Source organism: Ambystoma mexicanum, chromosome 11 (assembly GCF_040938575.1).
Source record: "Ambystoma mexicanum isolate Mex_15411 chromosome 11, UKY_AmexF1_1, whole genome shotgun sequence".
Taxonomy (NCBI): domain Eukaryota; kingdom Metazoa; phylum Chordata; class Amphibia; order Caudata; family Ambystomatidae; genus Ambystoma; species Ambystoma mexicanum.
In genome coordinates, this window is record NC_090934.1 from 192,030,632 (window position 1) to 192,053,512 (window position 22,881).

Sequence of the window (22,881 nt, forward strand, 5' to 3'; positions counted from 1 at the left end):
TCTCCCTAGTTTCCCCTCCCTTGCCTCGTCGCGCTCTGAAACCCTGGTGTATGGGTGCGAAGGAATCGGTGGAGCCGCCTCTGGCGGATAAACCCAGTTATCAGAGGGCATAGCAGCCCCAAGAGGTGGAGGTTTCCCGTGCCCATACCCACCGAGCACACATTCTCTGATCTGCAGCATCCGACAAACTACTTCGACTCTTGTCACTGTCAGAATCCCCTACGCACGAGAGGGAAAGGCTCAAAAGGAATCACTCAGATGCTGACAGGCAGGGCTGGACTGGCCATTAGGGAACTCTGGAGATTTCCCAGTAGGCCTCTGCACCCTAGGCCTCTTCTGTGTGGTATTTCCAAACGTTCTCATAGGGAAAGGGCCTCTTGGTTCCTAGTCCACCCCTGCCGACAAGAGGATAAATAAGACTCCATACCCATACAAAGGCTGTAGTAGAGGATGCAACAGTGTAAGCTTGTTTCACCTTAACAAAAACTATGAGCGTGCAGCTTTTCAAACCTCCCTACACACGGAAGAGGTACAGCATAGGTAGTAGCGGGGCTGGCTCTAGGATTTCCAAGGCCCTCGACAGGGCTGGTCCTAGTATATGCTGGGCCCCTTAACATAAAGAAATGCCCCTTATCCCAATTTGCATATGTAGTGACATTAAATTAGGTCACAGGATGAGTGATACTTGAGGGGGGGGGTCATGGGAAGGGACATTAAAAGATGTAGCAAGCTAAAGGGCCAACTTTGGGATTCCCAATATATGAACAGGCACTGCTGTATATGGGGCAACATCATGAAGGAGACTTTTTGAACAGGGGACAGTGTGAGCTGAATCGCTTGAGGAGACTTCTAATTTTGCCAGTTATGGCATAGTAAAATAAAATAATTCGCCCAAGAGCACACATTTTTTCTTAAGGGGTGAAGCTAAGATTGGAACAAGTCTGCAATTTAGGCACTCAAGCACATCTTCCTGCTGTAGTGGCAATATTTTTTGCTGCAAGTCCCTTTTCAAATTGGTTTGCAAACACCAGCTGACTTTGGAATTCAAAGCAGAAAAAACATTTTGTGGGGTAGTTTTAGCCCCAAGACAAAAGGAAACTGCATTTGGCTGACTGAGAAGTACATAACATTGCACACTCACAGTGTGGGCCGTCAGAGAAAACAGCAGCATGTACGTTTCAACACTGCCACATACCCAAACAGTGTTGTCAGAAGATAAAAAATTATAAATGAGCCCTGTGCTGAAATGATAAGGCCAAAAACCAGAGGCTTTTTTTCCATTACATGTGACTGATGCCTAAAGTGTGACTTTGCAAAAGCCGAAACAATTACCATGGGAAGGTGTGCATTTTGCAGCTTAGGACAATGAACACGTGGAAAAAAAGTTCCATCAGGCACGGCTCTAGGAATTTTCTTCTGTGAGAGCCAGTTTTGTAACCAGGGGGCCCCAATCTTCATCTGGAGGGTGTAGGAGCACCCTAAACACATCGAGCCAGATTTACCATATCCATGCTACAGCAGATTTGTTTTTCCCCAGATCTGGAAAAATGCATTCGCAACAATCAACTGGTTTAGTCTGGTGGTCTGCTCTAAAAGGTGCAGATTCCTGGATTCAAACCCAGGTTGTTAGGACCAGGGACGAGGTTGCTAGGTCTGGAAAAGATCCAGGGTTTTGCTAAGGTCGGGACACTGGGATAGCTAGCCTTGTGTTTGTAGCCCTATCCAGGGCTACAACTAAAAGGCTTGGCAGGGAATGGGGGCGAAACAGGTGGGGAGGTAGCACAGCACCCTCCCTAGCAACGCCTCTGCTCACCCCCAAGACTACTTGAATGTATGATCAGGACGCTTGTCAGGATTGCACGCAGTTATGTTTAAGGCAAAGGGCTTCATTGCCAAAATTGACTGAGGGCCCTTCGTAGGCTAGGCATGGGGGTGGAGCTTAGGGTGGTAGTTCATGGCTGTTACAAGTGCATCAAATGTTCTGTGTTTAAGTGTTTTTCGCTGACAAAATGACTTGCCCAGGATTACTCGATTTGTTAAACTGGGAATCTGTTCTCCCCCTCCATCTGCTGCTCATCCATTCCATAAACACATGCTCTCCAGTAGCCCTAAAAAAAAAAAAAAAGTCTTCTGCTCCCCTCTTCCATCCGCTCCATTGTTGCCCTCCATAAACTCCCACAGTACGTTGATCTTCCATTCCCTATTCACTGCAGCGTCCATCTACACCCCCTTCTCCATAAGGAAGGCTTTTCCCAGGCAGACCCCCCCTGAACAACAGCCCGAGGGGTAAGTCCCAGTTAATTATGCCCTAAGAACAGTATCTTTGTTCAGCATAATGCTATAAAAGGAGCTATAAAAACAGTATAGAGAGAAAGAGAAGCAAGCAAAATAGTATGGCAACATCAATTTTCCCCTTATCTTCCCATCTGCTCTCCCATTTCTATTCCATTCACTGCTCCTTCACACTTCACCTTCCATCAGCTCCCGCTAACCACCATTCCCAACTACCACCACTCCCACCTACCCCTACCATGCCTTCTTGGCCTGGCTGAGGTGAACCGAGGAAAATGCCTTGTCCTCCTCTGAGGGGTGAGCAACGAGGCTTCCAGTCCTCAGATGATGTACATACAACAATGCCTCCTTGAACTCTGTGGCTACTCCAGCAGGCAATGGAGGAGGCGATAGTGATCCTGCCAACTTGTGAAAGTTATCCCCTGCCCCTCCAGAATAATGACGCAAGGAATAGGACATTTTATTTCTCACAAAATTACATTTTGAATCACAAAATTGTATTTTTTTGTTGCATTTTAGCAGCACAATTTGGGTTTAGGGTGTGAGGCAGTGCTAGCATGCAAATGAGAGCTAGGGTAGGTGGGGCAGGATCAGGGGGCAAATGGTGAAGAATAAGGGGTTTCCAGACTCCAGGTCTTGCTCCAGGTGGGGCAGGTCATGGAGGAGGCGGCCATTGTCTGGTACATACGGTTAATACAAAATGGTCCAGGACGTCATGTTTGCTTTGATTTGCTGTTGAATGTCACATTTTGTTTAATAAATACAGCTTATGTTTTCCAAGACGGGGGGGGGGTGTGTGCGTGTGTGTCTCTCCTTGGCAGACCCTGCCCATCTATTAAATCATGTGGGAGACTGTTTTTTTAATAGGTTGTACGCGGGCGTTCCTCATTTTGGCAGGTACTGCAGTGAGATTAAATGATTTACCCAGGATCATAAACTTTGGTTAAGTAGCAAAGCCAGAATTTGAGCATAGCCTTAAAGTTTGGTACTTTATCACACTTCTCTGCTCAAGTTGTACAAATACGTGTTGAAGTTTGGTTTTGAATACATTTTAAAACACTATATTTTATACATATTACTTTAAAAATGTACAAGTGACATGATAAATCAACTTGACAATGTATACATCCCTAAAGAAACATGTAGATGAAAAAGAGCAAAGGTGTCATTTTGAGTCCTATATTTCACAAAGGGGATAACTCTTTGCACATGTCTGCAAAAAGGCCCCTGCAAAGCAATATAAAATGTTCCCACCAGGCACTGGAACCGTAAAACGGAGGCAAAATGGCCTTTGCTCTTCACATTTCTATTACATGTTTGGAAAAGTGAATCCCTCCTCCGATTAACAATTGTGGGGAGCCATGTACAATTAATTCCTTTGGAATCTGCATGCTTTTACCAGGCGTAACGATCAGGTGGTTTTCACAGAAATCCATTGGTTTTCCACCAGCATAAAAATAAATGATGGTAGAAAACAAAATTGGATTTGACAGGGGGACCTTTAAGATCAGGCAAACATTTAAAGTCTGCTCTGCTCTCCAACTTTGACTAACAAAATCATACAAAATCCTGCAACAGAAAAAGTGTCAGTAAATGCTTTTAATGCCACTTATTCCACTCGGCTGGACTTGAACAAATGGAAAGGAAGCCTACAAGTACCAGCATGCAAATTACACACAAAAAAAATAAATACACAAAGTGAAATGAAAAACACGACAAGGTCATTGTTCTGTAGCCCACAATCTGTAATTACTCAATTAACAGTATACTTTTAAGAAAAACATGCCACAGCAATGGTCACTGACAGCTACCTTACCACCCACCCCATCTCTAATCACTTCCCGTTCTAAGGAATCTGCTGCTGCGACATATTAAACGATAAGCCCTCACTGGGAGGGCCTGTGCAACCCTGGCTGTTTTGTCATTCAGGGTAGAGAGGCAGAGTAGTGGGGCCACATGGGCATGTGTCCCTTGTCCAACTGTTAAATCTGCACTTTTTCCAGGTAATCTGTAAACACCGCTTTTTAGTTTTGAAGATCTGCCCCTTTTATACTTCACCAGCACCACTGAAGGAAACGCTCCTATGTTAATTTACTAGGTATTCATGATTAATCTTTGAGAGGAAAGTGTTTATTGGGGGATGGGAACACATTCTAGTCCTGCTCCCTGGCCCCATGTAACTGGTGGAATCTCATAATACATCATTTTCGTTTCTAGCACTGTCTAAACAGCCAGAACCCAGCAGATAATACCTTATAACACGGCCCACGATAAACATGATCTTGTCTGTTTGCATACTAACTCTGTTAATAGATACCCACTGTATGAGGTTATCCAGTCAGTACTTCTCAGTTTGAATCCTAAAGGTTTCTGGCAGGACAGGTGTGATGCTGGAAATGCATCGGAGGGACAGGGCCTCCATATCCTTGTCCTTTACTGCTTTTTATCGTGTGTTCCGTCGTGTTTTCCACGCAGGAGTTCATGTGGGACTCCTGGCGGTGCAGCTCTCTTGGTTTGGTGAACAGACCCATGGGATACCCTTATGGCACCCATGGGTAGGGGTGCAACCCTGTGCCCCTAGTGTATGTTTTTGGGTACCTGCGTACGACCCACAGAGCAGGGTACAGGCTGGTGGCAGCTACGTGCTGAATTGACTGGTTCACTGAGCGTCCTCCATTTTGGGATGCCCAGGCCCTGTCATTGGAAGATTCCTGATGGAGACAAAATGGCACCCATGGCCTCTTGCCTTCCATCGCCCGTTACCTTGATCTTCCCGAAGTCCCGGGAAGCCCTGATTCTGTCCCTTGCCCCCGACTGGCTGTTGGGTGGAAGTTCCATATACGGTAGTGTGGAGAAGTTCTGACCAGACTGGCTGGAGCCTTCCCAACGACCGTATGTTGTGGCTACGCCTGTAGGTGGGGACCTGGGTGAATGAAGTGTGTGACGAATACGCATTCTGTGTTGTGGGTGTCTAGTATCTGATGTTTGACACAATGACAGACAGCCCTGCCCGAAACCGGTATGAATGCAGTTTGGGGTGTTGAATTGCTTGTTACTTGTCCCAATACACATAACTTGTGAGTGTCTGGAGAGAAGTGAATGGCCTGAATGCACCTTGTGCCCGATTGGCTGCCTGAATGCCCTTAGTCGTGATTGGATGCTTGAGATCAACAGTATATCTGGGGACCTCTCACTGCTAGGAATTGTGTTCAGAAGCTGAAGTCCACTAGGACGAGTTAACTGGAGTAACTGAAGCTTGACGTTGAAGCCCTGCTGGACGAGAAGAATTGCTGTTGCTCTCCTTCACAATCTGAAAGCTGCTGTGCCTCCAAGGACTGACCCAGAGAGGAGCTGGTAAGGCGCCCTCTTCCCGAGCTACGAGGGACCATCGTGCACCAGCAGATCTTTGCCAAAGCTCCCTGGTAGACAGACCTTTGACAGGCTGCTGACCCGAGACGGGGACCGCCGCAGAATTACAAGGAGAAGCGCCCGGACTGTTGTCCGCCACTGTCGATGACCGCCGTCGCCGACTGGAGCTGCTGTGCTCCCATTTGCCCAAGAACTTAATTCGAATCCAAGGACGCTAGTCCGCATCGTCGCTGCTGTATCCTGCTGGAGAAGGCCTGACAGTCGACGCACCGAGGAGCATCAGCCAGTGGGTTTCCCGCCACCTAAAGACCACAGAGACGCCGACAAATTGACGCCCTTGCTGGGCCACAGTTCTTCAAACTCTTTGCGGTCCAGAACCATCGACACCAAGGTGCCCCGCAAGCCTCTTCCTTGCAGGACGTTTACGCTTCCCCCGTCAACGAGCACCGCTACTAACAAAGCGGCCACTTCACCGTCGTAGCTCAACCTGTTCTCCGTCAGACGTTCGACGACCAGTGACTACTGCCTTAAAGGGAGGACATTCAAGTAGGGCTGTTGATCCCCCGACGAGGAACGCTACAACACCAGGTACTTTGGGGTTGCAGAACTATTGGGAAGTCTAGTGTGAACAATTTATTGACTGGGCTTTATCTTTATTCTACAGGCTGCCCAGGTTGGGGGTGGGGATCTCTACACAGAGCTGTGTTTAACGGTAGTGACCAGTATTCTGCCAATTGTTCAACCATCTTGCTTTCCTTCCTCTCTACTGCTGGTTTCCCTTTTATTGATCTGGGTGACATTTTGACCGTATAGTTGATACACTTTAATGAGATCCAATAATCGTTGTGGTACCACTTTAGAACTGTATATATTTACCATTGTTGATTTTCTGGAGCACAAAGTGAGTTATCGTGATATTGTATATACCTTTGAATATTAATTATATAAAGACTGTTTTAACCGATACAGTGTGTGGACATTCCTTTGTGGGTGCGTGGAAACTACACTGTACTTAAGAACCAGCTCACATCACCTCCTGAGAAGCTAGGCCTTGATTGCTCGACCATAGCTACCACATAGAGTATCTTGGCTGGGGCCCTCTGTGCCTCTCCTCTTCCAAATAGAGAGCAGAAGTACAGGCACCCCCCTCCAATCTTTACAACAGGTTAGGCTTCCACCAACACACAAAGACGCATTATATTATGATTGAACCCCACTGGTAAGTTTGTTTTGTAAGAAGATCTGAAAGTGGCTTATATGCATCATCCTAGCCTGGACAGGTTCAGGTAGGGCCTTGTTGGGCTAACAGGGCAGAGCAGCTTGATTCCATAGGCGTAACCAGCAAATTACTCACATCTGGGCATGTACACTTTCAATTACTGAAACATACAGGTATTGGCAAAGCCAGCAGCGTGGGCTTTTGAGTAGGCATGGGAAAGTCATTTGCCAGGCACTGCCTTAAGTGTACCACCTGACCATGAGATGGGAACAGCTGGAAATAGGTGGGCGTACCTGGGCATATGATGCAATTGCCTGGCAAATGTCTGTCTAATACCTACACACAAGCCAAAACTGTAGTCTGTGTGATAGCTTGTTTTAGAGAGGGCTCCAGGGCAAGGAACAGATGCATGACACACATATTGCTTAAGGTTAAAATATTTGAAGGCCTACAACAATTCCTGTGACCTTGAAAATGTGAATGTTTTATGGGAAAAAATGATAAAAGGAAATTATGCTAACCTAATGTTCCATGCAATGTATGTTTATGAACATTGTCTGCATACGCTGAAACAGTTGTCTGACCGTGTTTTTTACTAATAGCCCTTTTAGCTGTTTTGTTGTAATTTAAGGGTGTGTTTTTACTATGTATGATACTTCTTAATTGGACACTTATGCTGTTGTATTGCTTTATATGTGAAGCCTTTGTTGGCTGAATGCATATTATCAAATACATAAATAAATATTGCTGGATTTCATTGAATTTGCTTAGTGTTAGACCGCTGCTGCCATATGTGTTATTTGTATTCTTTTTCTAATTGATTTTAGCAAGCTTAGAAAATCTACTTTACTTTTTTATACCTTTTAGACTGTTAGAAATATCTGTGTAACTCACTCCTCTGCTATAGTGCGGTTTATACTTAGTTTGTAGTAAGCACTTGCATTCTGCTGGGCTTCCATGCTAATCTACTGTTCGCGAACTACATTACCCAGAATCATTGTAGTTTCGCGCCAGTACATAATTCCGCGTCAGGCTAACTCTACTTTCTATTATCTGTTTTTGAGCTGTACATAATATCTTTTTAGAAGACCCATCATGTATACATATGGATCCACTCACTGTGACCTTGTATCCTCAATACAGAGAAATCGTAGAACACGTTTACGACTTCTAGCAGATGAAGCTAAATATGCTAACCAAGACTGTGATCCAGCCTTAGTTACAATTCAGGATAAGCCAGACTCTCCTCTATTGTATACTATACAGGAGGAAAATGCAAATATTGCACTCCCCAAAGTCGAAATTAGTATACCACTACCAAATTGTGGAAAAAATGTCTTGACAATACAAAATATATTAATACCATCTAATAAGGAAACCACTGTTAAATCTGGTCTCCTGAACACACGCTCTATGGTAATGCACGCAGTGGAGATTAGTGATAGTATTGTGGAAAATAATTCTGATCTCCTTATACTAACCGATACCTGGCTTCATGATACAGCACTACATGCCATAGCACTCGCTACACGCAAAGGCTATAAATGCCTACACTCGGACCGCAAATCAGACATGGTGGAGGAGTTGCAATGATTTTTAGAACTTCATTTGATTTCTATGTGTCAACACCTTCTCAATTGGACTTATGCGAAGCAATACAACAAACTCAATGTTGATGCAATGCACTCACGGAGTATAATAATTATATACAGGCCACCACGAGACACCCCTCTCTTTGAGGAACAGTTACTGGCACTCATTGGAGGCTCATTTAAAAATAACAGGGCTACTGTTATGTTAGGAGATTTTAACCTCTGGGCTAAGAACCAGCAAGATATTGAGGTACAATCTCTTCTACAAACACTATCCTCCCTAGGTCTTTCACAAATAGTGGATAAACCAATCCACAAGGCAGGAAATCCGCTTGATTGGGTATTCACTAAGGATATTAATTCCTCTCTGAAGAATGTAGAACTATGTCCATGGTCAGATCATTCTCCAATACATTTTGACATATCATTAGAACTTGACAAGGCTCTTAACAAAACAAATGCCACCAGTGAAATGCGCAATATAAAAATAATACAGCCAAGGCCTTCCAAACAACTATTCAACCTCTAATACCACCATTGTCATTGGAAGAATTGCTTTTGACATTCTTGCACCCTCTCGGCCGGTCAAAAAAAAAAAAACACAAAGCATATATTGTTTTTCTCATGAGCTAATTTCCGTGAAGAAAAACAAAAGAAATGTGAACGCCAGGGGCGTAACCACCCCTCTCCTATCACTCTAGCAGCCAATAAAGCAGCTGATAAGAAATAAGGATTCTACACTAGAAGCTAAACAACTATTTCTTTATAAGAGAACTGAAAATGCTTCCATTAAATCCAAAGAACTTTTCTCAGTTCTAAAGGAACTTAAAGGCCTTGTTATAGAATCTAGAATAAATATTAGGTGTCAGGATATACTTGATAGTTTTTGTAAAAAAAAAACCAGCTTCACCAAGCGCCATCAAGGAATAAAATGGCATCACAATCTCTAGCTGAAGATGTAATGACCCCAACTTTGAGAGAAAATAGACAATGGACCTAGATATACGTGAGGCTAGAGGCAATGCTTCCACAATTACAGAAACAATTCTTGTAATAGAAAAATATATATTTTTTTAATGTATTTTTAACTCCTATTAATGTTCTTAAATCAGACCATATCCCCGGCGTCCTGCTCCCATGTGTCACTGATACTGAAATCCACACACGCATGGTCTCCGACCACTCCCCGATATCTGTAAACCTAGCCATCTCAGGCCAGAAATCCCCCCTCAAAAGGTACTGGAAACTGAACGAAGCACTCCTTCTAGATATCGGCATAAGAGCCGAAGTTGAGGACGCACTGATAAATTACTTTGAAGAGAACACCACACAATCATCCCATATCAGTACAATCTGGGACGCAATGAAAGCGGTGGTCAGGGGGGGTTCTAATAGGAGCCGGAGCTGAACAGCGAAGGATCTCAAACATTGCCTACTCCAAACTAGAAAAAGAAGTATCCCTCCACGAATCACAGCTAAAAACTCAATACTCAAGAAAAACCGAACGGGCCCTGAGAAAGGCGAAAACTGCCTTGGAAATGCACTGTGCCGACCGGACAGCCAAATCCCTGGCGTACACAAAACAATTTTACTACGCCAAAGGAAACAAAGCAAACAGGATTTTGGCACAAAAGCTGAGGGCACTCCGTAACCGGAACAACATACTTAAACTGCGAGGGGAAAACGGAAATCTCCTCTTCTCCCAAACGGAGAAAATTAACGAACTCCTGAGATACCACACATCTATAATGTCCAGTGACCCACTAACACTAAATGAGCTACCAGAATACCTGAGCGCACTTCCGCCCCGCAACCCCACACAGCTGGAACACCTGGAGGCTCCCATTGAAATAGAAGAAATTATTGAAGCCATCAAAGCCCTCAAACCCTCCGCCCCAGGCCCAGATGGGCTAACCGCAGCCTTCTATAAAAAATTCGCCAGAGTTCTGGCCCCACAATTATCCGCATTATTCAACTCCTTCCTATCCACGAAAACCGTCACTAAATCCATGGCCGAATCAATTACAATCCTGCTACATAAACCCGGAAAAGACCCCGAACTCCCAGATTCCTACCGGCCCATCTCACTCCTAAACAATGACGGGAAGATCTTTGCCAAGGTACTAGCCAGAAGACTGAGCCCAACTCTTCCTAGCCTAATCGACCGGGACCAAACAGGATTTATCCCTGGCAGAGGGACACATGACAACATTCGGCGAGTACTAAACCTAATTGAAGGCGCTCACAAATCCAAAACAAAAATGGCGGTAATCTCATTAGACGCGCACAAAGCCTTTGATCGAGTGGACTGGGGATACATCCATGAGGTCCTTCAACGCTTCGGCCCCAACTTCACAGCATGGGTCATGGCTAATTATCAAATTCCCACCACACAACTCTGTGTTAATGGCACAAGGTCCGAACATATCCACATCACAAGAGGCACCAGACAAGGCTGCCCGCTCTCGCCCCCGATCTTTGCTCTATCCATGGAGCCTTTTGCCGCTAGAATCAGACGAAAGGAAACCATAAAAGGAATCCAAGCGGGCAACCACGAGTATAAAAATCGCACTCTATGCCGACGACGTGCCGTTAACCATCACAGACCTGGCGGCCTCTCTAGGGACACTTTGGAAAGAAATAGGAGTTTGGCACCATGTCAGGATTTAAAGTCAACTTAACCAAATCCTCAGCATTACCCGTTAATCTGACCCACCTGGACGAGGCCGCCCTCTCACCGCTCTCACCAATTCCCTGGGCCAAAGACGCCATAGGATACCTCGGAGTCCAGATCACCGAAAACCCAAGGCGACTATATTCAAAGAACATCCCACAATTACTCAGCTCCCTGCACAATGATCTCAAAAGGTGGAAACAACAAGAAATCTCATGGTTCGGACGAATTTCAGCTGTAAAAATGAACCTAATCCCCAGATGGATATACCATTGCGCAGCCCTACCACTACAAATCCCACCCCCAGCCATACGGGCACTACAGAAGAATCTACTGGAATTTGTCTGGGGAGGGAAGAGGCCCAGGATCAACAAACGAATCATGACGAAAGGCAAACCTCTAGGAGGAATGGGTGTCCCTGACCTAGCCAGATACTCGCTAGCAGCTCATCTATCACACGCATTCGCTTGGGTGCAGGAAGCAGACCCCCCGCTATGGCGCCAAATTGAGGAATCCTGGTGCCCGGTCCCCCTACATGATCTCCCACACCCAAATACTAAAAGCCCAAGCCAACTCCGGGCCACTATCGGCCACGACCAACACAACCCAATGCTGGAAATCCGCAGCTCGGAAATGGGGACATTGCAGCCCCCTAGGACCATGTCACCCATCTGGAACAACCCGGAGTTTACCCCCGGAAACCCACCCCGAGATTTTCACGCCTGGATAGCGGGGGGCCTCGCAAAAACTAGCGATTTTATTGAAGAAGGCCTGCCCATCACCTTCGAGAGATGCAAATCAAAATTTGGAGTGGGGGAACGGGAAAGATTCCGATACTCACAAATTAGACACTGGATCTCACACAGAAGAACCCGGGACAAATGCTCGAGAGAACCATCAGCCCTGGAGCTCACATTAACATCCCCGACCAACAAGGGGAAAATATCCACCATATACCGGCTCCTGGAAAGAACGGACCCAGCAAAGAAATAAAAATATATGACGGATTGGGAAAAGGATATCGGCCGGGAGATAACAGCGGAGAGCTGGGAGCAAATCTGGTCCAGACTGCATAAAAGCTCACAATGCGTCACGAACAAGGAAGGAGGCTATAAGCTATGCTACAGATATTACATCACCCCCACCCAAATCCACAAAGCCAACCCGGACTTTCCCGCCACATGCTGGCGAGGATGCCAAACCCCCGGATCTCTCTATCACCTAGTCTGGAGTTGCCCAAAGGCAAAAACATACTGGATGGAAGTCCTGAAACAATTAAAGAAATCTCTGGCCTCTCCATCCCCTGGGACCCAGGAATTGTTCTTCTGGGCGAATCCGGCGATGGAGCTTTCCCAATCTCAGGCCACATCTCCAGTCTTTGCAACCACCTGCTACTAGCTGCAAAGATAGCTATGGCTCGATTATGGAAAGACAAAAATGGCCCCTCGATCGCCCTATGGTGGGCCAAATGCTGGGAGATTGCAGTAGCAGAAAAGATCTCGGCAATCCGCTCGGACTCCCTAAACAGAACCCTGAATATATGGGACCCATTCTTGGACTATGCGGCCAAATACCCAACCCTCACCAGGAGACCTCCACTTACTAGATGGCTCCAATGCAGCCCTCTCTACTAATTCCCGACCACTCCCCGAACATACCGGAACTGAGGGAACAGGTTCCCAGAACTCTCCCACTCTAGAGCCACATCCAGAATCTGCCCACCATTTCCTCCATCCTCCAACCCACATCGGACTACAAAGGCACTAATTAAATGTTTAAGATGTGATATATTACATTGTTGCATGTAACACTTTATCCTGCAAGACCAATAAATGTTGTTATGAAAAGAAAAAAAAAAAATCAGAACATATTTCCACAGCTCAAATTCTATGACATCAACATCTCTTCTTTCATACAACCATTCATACACTAAAACAACTCAATAGAAACAAAGACTTTTTTTTTTTACAAAGAAATTATGACATCTATTCTCACAAAAGAACAAACAATCCTGTTCATATCACTGTTTCTTGTATCTAAATACACTTTCCAATGTTCATAGAGTGGGTTTTACTCCCTCTCTCTGGGATCTATATGTTTCGGTCAATCTTGGACCCGCCTGGGTCCTCTAATTAATCCGACCTTCTTCAGGATCTAGCAACCTCTCTTCAGGATTCCTCATACAACTGGAAAAATGATGTCTTCTGTGGAATAGTTCCCTAACCATGAAAGTGTGTCAGTGGTAGTGCTGATACTGGAAATCAATCCCGAGGGGCATGCAGGAAATCGTGTACATTTGAAACAGAGCCGACACTGGAGTATCGGCTCCGTTTCAAAGTTATCCGACTCGGAAACTGAGGAGAATTTCTGCATCTCATTCTGAGGGAAACTGTACAGCATTGGAAGAGATACCGAAGGACATATTGTGTATGTACACAATTTCCTGCATCCCAATAGAAGGGTGACAGTAAGGTCATAGACTGCGAAGAAATGACCCATATGAACTCCGCCAATTTTTAGCTCCACTGAATGAGACGGTCCATTATAACAAGATTATGAACATACATGTGTATGTAAATGATCTTCATGCCCCTCAGGATTGATTTCCAGTATCAGCACTGACACGCTTCCAGCAACGTGACGCTCACCGTGTCCAGCTTTCCCACGAGCCTGGTGAATCCCGGACCTGCAGAAAAACCAAGAACATTGTTAGCAGCAGAATCTTACCTGCATTCATCACCCTTCACTGCTGAGCAGCTCTGTTGGTGGAGTTCCCGTCCGGATCGAAGGACCCGAGAAAAGGAGGAAGACATCATTAAAGGAGGTAGTGGAGACATTACAACCACAAAGCGCTTAAAGACTTACCTGGTTGGTTGCTTTTCGGCCGGCATAGCTCCAGAACTCCATCTGCGCTGGGAACCCACTGTGACCTACGAAAAGAGAAAAGCACAGGGCAGTGAGGACAAGACATGGCTGCGCTACGCAAAGCGCTTCCTTACCGCATCATAGCACTATAGTGCGCTATCATCTCCTGGTGAGAACCAGCATATCCAGTTCTCTAAGCGGACACTCCGCGCTCCTAGAGAGATAAAAAAAAAAAAAGAGACATTTAGAACAGAAAAGGCATGCAAGAATTATGACGCCATCAATCGCAATAAGACCTACCTGAAAGACACTACAAGGGCAGCAGTCAGTGAAGTAACTGGACCACCCGCGCCCACAAAAGACAACGCGCCCCTGCCCAGAGAGCAGGACGGAGAGCCCACCGATTCCGACAACCAGGTGAGAAGAGAACCTGGAAGGGCTGGAAACACAAGGGAGGTGGGGGAAAACGTACCTTGGTCGCCCAGTCCTAATATAGTCTTGGGAACAGTACCAACAACCAACTGGCCGGGTGGCATCCCTGTGGATACCAGGTGAGCGTAACAAACTATCTGAGGTCTATAAAGATCATCCTGCAACTATTAATAGAATCTATGAGGCAATCCAGAAATGGATGGCATTAAACTCTCTTGCTCTTAATGATAAGAAAACTGAGTTACTGATTATGAGCACACCTCATAGGCTGAAAATCTAGATGACTCTTATAAAGACCTTTGAGATAGATGGCAATAATATTGCATTATCTGAATATGTAAAAACCCTTCGAGTGTTTTTTGATGCACATCTGACCTTTCAAAAGCACGTGGCCCATCTTAAATCATCTTGTGCCTTTCCTACAAAACTTCTTTGGCAAATACGCCCCTATCTATCAGAAGCTAATAGATCATCAACCGCAGCGGCGATTGTAAATACTAAACTAGACTACAATGGTCTCTTTATTGGCATCACCAAATCTAACATCAGGAGCCTTCAAACACTCCAAAATGGAGCAGTTCGGACTGTTTGTGGATTGAGTCGTCATTCGCACATTACAGAACATCGCAAAAGACTACATTGGCTCTCCATTGAGCAACAACTGACCTTTAAGGGGAAAGCCATAGTCTTTAAATGATTATTACGTAGTGCTCCAGAATATCTCAAAGCTAGACTAAAAATGGTAACACCTAAACGTAGCTTACGTACTAATAATCAGATGGTACTGACCCAACCACGCACGATCACGAAAAAACTAGGCAGAGAGTTTTGCAGCCTGGGGCCCATGAAATTAGAATGCAATGCCAATTGATCTAAAACAATGTGCAATGCTGCAGCAGTTCAGGAAGCGGTTGAAGACGTTTCTGTTTGAAGGCTAATAAAACCTGACTTCTGCTCCTAAATATCTTCCTCTCTTTATGACATTGCTTGTCATTTGATTAATAATGACCTCTGAATCCCCTACCTGCATTTATGTTTTGTTTCTTGTTGTTTTTGTCTGTGTGAGCGCCTTGAGACCTTTGGGTGAGAGTTGCGCTATATAAGAAACTATTTAGTTAGTTAGTAATTAATGAACAGGCTACAGACATTGTTAGGAGACATTACACCAGGAGCTCATTTACAGAGGCATTTAAGTCATCAAAAACTCTACAAAATGCATAGATATAACACTGGCAAGCCATATACAGCAATAATGATGGTGTTAGATTGTGGTAGAGCTTCCTCAAAGAGCTTCCAGGAGGGTACATTTCATCAGGGATGGGAAGGTAGTTGGTGGGATGAACATGGAAATGAGTAAATGACCAAACATATATAGGCTGTGGGTCCCATCTCACATCCATCTTCATCCCATCTGTGTTACAATGCAAGAGTTGTGGCTTACAACCAACAGCCAACACTAAAAAGTATGGATACAAGTCTCTTTATCAATCAAAACCCTCAGCATTGCTTTGGTCGGCCTGGCATGTTTGCACATCAACCTTAGCCCTGCCACGAATGTGAGCAGCCCTGCCCAAACTGCAAGTTCTAAAGATGCCTGGGGTTGCTTGTGTTCCAGTGCAGAGGAGACATTGCCTAGCAACTGAGATTCAAATGCAACATGTGGTGGCAAAGCCAAGACTTATTTGCCAATTGCTTGTTCACTTCTGTAATGGCACAGACAAAAGGATTATGGCATGGAAGGCTTCCCTGAGCAATGATTGCTGTCATGTTTAATTCAAGGCATTGCTTCTATCACTTCGATTTTACTACTCTCCCCTCCAGAATTAAATATTTGTTATTACCAACCTTCGTTTTTTTACATATACTCAATTAGTAAATTCAGCAGAATAGACACCTTGAATATAAGTCTTAAGGACCCTCAGTCAGTAGATGCTCCTTCTGCACAGGTCTGCGTGCAAGCAACATCACCAGTCATTTATTGTTTGATACAGTTAACCATTTTATTAATCAGGATGGGAATAAATCAATGTGTGATTTTAAGTTTGAAAAAAAAGGCTACTTTGTATCTGAGATGTTGGAAATGTAGGTAAGATGAACAGTGCAGTTAAAACTCATGCTAGAAATATTGTAGGCAGCCTTCTTGAGCAATTGTGCTACCACACCTAAAGTGGGAATTGTCCTCCAATTCCCTGGTCATTTGTGATGTCATGGCTGCGGAGCAAAAATTGTCCAGTCAAGAAATAGCATTTTGCCCAGGCCTCCTGCAGTGCAGCCCCTCAGACGTTGCTGCTGCATGTAGAGTGTAAACACAAAAAAGTGATGGGTGGAAGGTTTTGAATGAATCTAAATCACTGGCATTGCTCTGGGCAGAGTGAACTCCCCCTTGCCCGCCCCGACTCCTCCCACTCCACCTTCCCAGTTTAGCACACTGGCAAGGACAGGTTTCTATGGGGTGGTCTTCAGGGGTGGTGGGGGGCTGGCCCCCTTGCGGGAACCAGGCCCGAGCTCCATTGCCAGAGTAATGTGAATATATATCAGGATGTAAAGATTAACATTGATGGCATGGAGCAGGAGAAAAATCTATAGATGATTTGAGGCGAATATTAAAGTAGGTCACGTGTAACTGGAATTGCAACATTTACAAACACCAGTTTATGTGCATGAAGAAATGATGTGCTAGCCCAAAAGGACTTCATGAGATTCGAATGCCTAGGCACTGCACACCTTCCCCCATATACTTATCTGAAAGAAAATCTTTTTGAAGCTCCCAGAGCCAAGACAGGGTGCAAGGTTTGCGCTGGACAAAAGGGTTGATGCAGCAAAAAGGACCCTTTAGATAAACAGAAGACTCATTTGTGGAAGTAAAACATTAGAGTAGATTCAGGGTGTAGTTCAGGACTTGACTGACAAGTGACATGTTAAAGACACCACCACATGCCTCTCTGCTCTCAAAGACAAGCGAACAGATGGTCCATTAGCAAGGGAGAAAGAATGTAAATGACTAAGGCAGGCTTGGGTCAACAAAGGCCAAGCCTGGATGCAGATCTTGGTAACAGAATACATTGACATCATACACATGATGATTACCATAGGTGCTTTGGGGGAATAAGGATAGTAATTTCTTAGGAATAGTAACACCTGCAGAAAATAATCTCACTAAGGCTTATGAAAAGACCTATAGGTTGATACAACTCTTCGACCTTTGGAACAAGAGTCACAATCTGAAATGTGATTAGGACTTCCCAGAAAACGTGACGAAGCAGAGATTTTGGGAGATAGTAGTTTAAGGAATTATTTAACTGCATGTAAAACGGTGACACCGACTTATTTGAGTAATTCATGAAAAACTCAATTGAACCAGCAACCTTGTGCCGGCATGGGACTCATTTTATTAAGTCTGACATGATCACACCAACTCAAGTTTATGGATATTTTTAGGTTTAGTTAGAAATTAATAGAAATTCGCCATGTTTTTTTAAGAGCAAAACTGAAGTGTGTGAAAATACTATTCCAAATGGGAGGAGCCATGAATTCATTGGGATGAAGCCGAGTCAATAAACAGGCACATGCTAATTTTAATAATTTGTGGTGCGAATATGGATTCATAAGGTGGACGAACAATGGAAATGGGGGGGGGGGTAAGCGGTCTGATGTCATCAGAGTTGGAACTGCTGAACAAATTGCTGGAGGAAACCAGGGAAAGACAAAGCTTGCTGGGAGCCAAACCAGGAGGGGAAATTCAAAGGGGATTGATGCTGGAAACACGTCCAACCAAACCAAGTCTTCCGGGCATCTGTTTGCAAACCCAAAAGTCCCTAAAGGAAAGGGGTATACTTAAAACGAAATTGCTAACTGTTCAACATTCCTCAGACCCTGCCTTAAAGCAGCATAGTCCTAAATGTAAACTGAATATCTGGGTTTTTGCTGGGGCAGAAAAGTGTCTTGTCAAAATTAAATAAAGTGAAGTCCCTGATTGAAAAATATACTCTGCCGAGAGCCGGAAAGTGACTCCTGGGAGAAGATAGATTCTGCATGTCATTGTGGTCAAGGAAGACGGGTGCTATATAAAGTGTTTTGCTATAAAAGTCTGTTTTGCTCCAACACTGGTAGCATTGTCTAGTTTGCAGAGGGATTAAAAATACAGAGCGCTGCATGTGTGAAATAGTTTTTGCAAATACACAAATGTTGCCCATTATTTAAATTAAACTTCATGTGAAGTATGGTGCCAAGCTTATGATCTTGTCATGTTTTAAGGTGCTGAATCATTGCTGGCATTAAGGGATTTCAGTGCCTGTTAGAAGTATTGAACTGTTCATTTGACCTGTGCTTTATTTACATGAGACCCAAAAGTGAAACGCACATGCAGTATAATCTTAGATCTTTTCTTAGTGTCCATTCCCAAAAAGTGAGTTCTTGGTGTTAAATCTTTGCTTTGTGCCACAGAGAAAGTGGCCTCTCGTGCGATGTGTAAATATAAATTTTCCGGAATAAATATATATTCTTTCTATACGCCGGCCTGGTTCTTGGTTTACCTATTCCTACATGGCGAGGGATCTACATGGTTCTACATTAATCACAGACAGGACAAGATTACATAAAAGGAATATTGGTGTTGTGCTTTTTATTGGGGGTGGGTGGGGGAATTCCCTGTATTGATGGTTGCAGCATAAATATCTCCAACAGTTTTGCTAACTGAATTTAACTGTTTTCGTGCAGCGTTTGATGTGCATAGTTGGCCATTTTGTCCAAACTAGTGATATGCTTTTAATTTCGGAACCCAGAGAGGAGGATTATTTTGACTGTCAAAAGAAATTAATTCCCTCATAAGCAGAGGGCCCTGGGCAATGCCGCAGAATGCCCATGCCTAGGGCCAGGCCCTGGGTAGTAGCAGTGAAAGCTTCCCCGGACACTGAAGAGACATAGCACAAGTTGCTATTGTGCACATTTCGCTCTCACACAACCCCTTTAAAAGCAGAGGTGTTCGGTGTAAACGTCCAAACAGACAGTACATAAATTGCATAATAGTTCTCACTTAATCAAGAAGTTCAGAACAGCTATTGCCATGCAATCAGTAGTGCACGGTTGCATATCAAACACAAACATGGGAAGCAGCAGTGCAAGCCTCTCCCAGGAGAGGAGAGAAAGCCTTGGCACAAACTACCCACAAAACACTCAACAGATGCTGCATAAACAGTAAAAGTGTGAGCTTAGCACCTTACAAACCAGAACAGCGTAGTAAGCACCCCAATACTAACACACAATTTCGGAGCTCCAGAAAGCAATGCCCACAACAAGAACATTCATTGGCCCACTCTCAGTGAAAGACAGGTGCTACACCTAGGCAGCCAGCTGTGGCTGTACTGAACTATGGTGCTTAAAGTTACGTACACTGAAGCTCGGTGTGGAGCACACCCTTGCCAAAGCTTATATCTTATACTTCTAGTGAATTTGGGCACGCATCCAATGGGGATTTCTTACCCACAATCTCTCCAATCATGAAGAGGAGGCACACCACTGATGCCACATAGAGCTTCCTGCGAGCATGCTCCCTCTCCGAGTCGACGCCGTTCCGCCCGGACCGGTTGGAGTGGCAGTGTCGGTTCTCCTGGAATCCGAGCTCGATCTCGTTTGGGTCAGACACATAGGTGAACATCTGGCTGTGGAACTCCTTCACCGGAATTCCTGTGTAAGAACTGGGACAAGAGACCAGGATGTCCATGGTGAACGATGTCAACTACAGAAGTCAAGGGAGAGGTGTAATCAAGCAAGTAAATGGAGCATCCAAGAAAAAAGTGTAAAGAAAGAAAAGATTGAGGCATATCTAAGAGCAGAGACCTGGGAAGGAACAGAGGTCATTTATGATCACAAAAGGTGGTGAGCAGATACAAATTAGGGTCATCAATAACAGGGGAATGTGAAAAGGAACAAACAAAACACGCAGCATCAAAGATCAGGGTGGGTGAAGAAGCAAAACAAGGATCATTCATGACCAAAGAGGCAAAGAGTGGACAGTTGGCAACGTCGGAATGAAGTGAAGTTGGGGGGGGGCACCAATATCTCCAAATTCGTCTCTTTTTCTTTTATTCATTCAGAATGTGTATTTTTGGCCTGGTGCTGCCAGATAATAAGATCCTACGACACACGGATCTAAATAAATCACACAAGAAAAAAAAAATGGGGTGAAAACACCCCATTATATCTGGCGCTCTCAGTTGGCTCTACACGAGCGTAGTATATTATATACTCTTGTATGAGATTCTTTTTCGTATATCAATCTATTTTCATCATCACTTTGTTAAAGAATACTGTCCAAAGACATATATAGTCATCCCAGAAAAATAAGCAAGAGTCCCTGTATAAAATCCAGGAGATGTTTATTCACATTCCCGATATTTCAATTCAGGCAGTCATTTGACCAAAAGAAGGTCTGTAATTCTAATACACAAAGCCAATGCATTGTGGTGTGCATCACACCATCTTCAGAGCTAGAATGACCTTTCTCTGATTTACTCTGATTACTTTAGACTGCCAAATATATCTTTAGATTGCGTTATATGTATACCAAAGGTTCGTGCCTTTGTATGCGAGGATTTATAGTCATTTTTTCGAATGCAAAAAGTAAGTCATTTTTTCAAAAAATAATGTCGAAAAAAAAAAAGTTGAATTTTTTTAAATACGTTTTTATTCGAAATGGGGGGGGGGGGGGGGGGGGGAGTTCCCCCCAAACCCCTTTTTTTTGTTTTACCCATTTTTTTTTACTCCCCCGGACCCCAAAATAAATATATAATTTTAAAAAACGGAATTCGACTTTTTTTTTCGACATTTTTTTGTTGTTGAAAAAAGGACTGACCACCATATGAGAGCAGTGAAGCAGCATACGAAGGCACGAACCTTTGGTATACATATAACGCGATCTAAAGATATTTGGCAGTCTAAAGTAACGTTCAAATCATGGAAAGGTCATTATCCCGTCTAGCACCTATTAATATTACGGCATGAGGCGCTGGGTGTGAATTCTCTTCACCAACGGCAGGTAAAAAGAGGCTGCTCTCACAATAGGATGCGTTTGTGGGGCGTGCTGCCCGGTGCTGCGATCAGAAAGATATCTGCTGCATGCTTTTGGTTGGATGCTTTTACTTTCAAGTTGGTCGATTGGTTGGAGAGCCAAGTCTTGAGCAGCTTCCTGAATTTCAGGTGGTCCACTTCTAGGCAGAGATGTTGCAGTGTTTCGTGGCCAGAAAGGAGAAGGAGGTTTCACCCTTGACATGTTTTACTGAAGTTAGGGACTAGAGCAGCGTTGCTGGAGCCTAATGTTCTGGTAGGAGTGTACAGCTGGATCTTCCTTCTAAAGTAGGGTTGTCCAGCGCCTGGCTTTGGGGGCTGCGTTCTCAATGGGTTTAATATTCATGAGGAAAACGCGCTTACATTTAGAATCATTGTATGCTAATGAATCCCATGAATATTGAGGGTATCCTGAAAACCCGACATGGATCCAGCCCTCGAGTTGGACAACCCTGTTCTAAAGGATAGGGTGCCCCTCGCACGGTAGGAGCAGTGTGTGATCACTAGGATATGAAGTGAATCCTTTTCTTGATGGGCAGCCAGTGCAGAATACATAGTGCTTATGTGATATCATTGAAACTCTTCATTCTGAGGAGTAATCACACTGCTGATACTTGTCTTTTGTTTCATTAGGCAATCCAGGAGTTTGAGATAGAGGCTGTTACCATAGTCTAGTCTAGATGGTACTAATGAAATCATGGACAGGTTCTGTAGGTGAATTTTAAGTATGATAAGCTGCGCGTAGAGTGCAGAGTTAGAAAAAGTTGTTTCCGACTAGGCTTTTCACCTGCAGCACAAGCCCATTGTTGTTCCAAGACTCCTTATTGTGGTGGTTGGAGAAATTGCTGGATTACAGAGCATCCATTCTGTTTTAGCATGGTTGAGTTTTCACCCATGTGTCCACAAATGCAGGCAAGTTTTAATATCTGGAGTGTTTATTGACAGATTGTTCTCATGTTTGTAGGCCATATCCGTTGAGGTCAAGTAGAGGTGGCATGCAGATGTTCAACAGACATGGCTAGAGTGTGGATCCTTTGGGTCCTGCGCAGCTTAGTAGGTGAGGCTGGGATTCGGAGGGGCCCAGTATAGTGTTTGTTTGCTTATTTATATAGCGCACCAGACCCTGAGGTATCAGGGCACATTACATAGTTGCAAGAGATACAAAATCACATAAAGGAGGTACAGTAGTGGCTTTTCGTTCCACTTGGGGAGAAAGGAAGTAGAGCCATTTCTTTGAATCCAATATCTTCTAGTCTTTTTAGAAAGGTCCTGTTGCCGATTTCAAAAGCAGAGAAGATGTCCAGAAGGAGGAGTGTGCACTCTGAGTTTCAATCTGCATTGTTTTAAGTGCATCCAACATTAAGCACAGAGGCGAT

General features: G+C 44.3%; 1 protein-coding gene across 1 annotated transcript in view; it reads right to left on the minus strand.

Moving 5' to 3' along the window:
* The window catches only part of SLC30A2 (solute carrier family 30 member 2), a 94,558-nt gene that overhangs the window by 67,017 nt on the left and 4,660 nt on the right, over positions 1 to 22,881 (minus strand). The window contains exon 2 of the mRNA XM_069622803.1: positions 19,922 to 20,136. Within this exon, the coding sequence (XP_069478904.1) occupies positions 19,922 to 20,136 (215 nt within the window). The remainder of the gene's footprint in view (positions 1 to 19,921; positions 20,137 to 22,881) is intronic.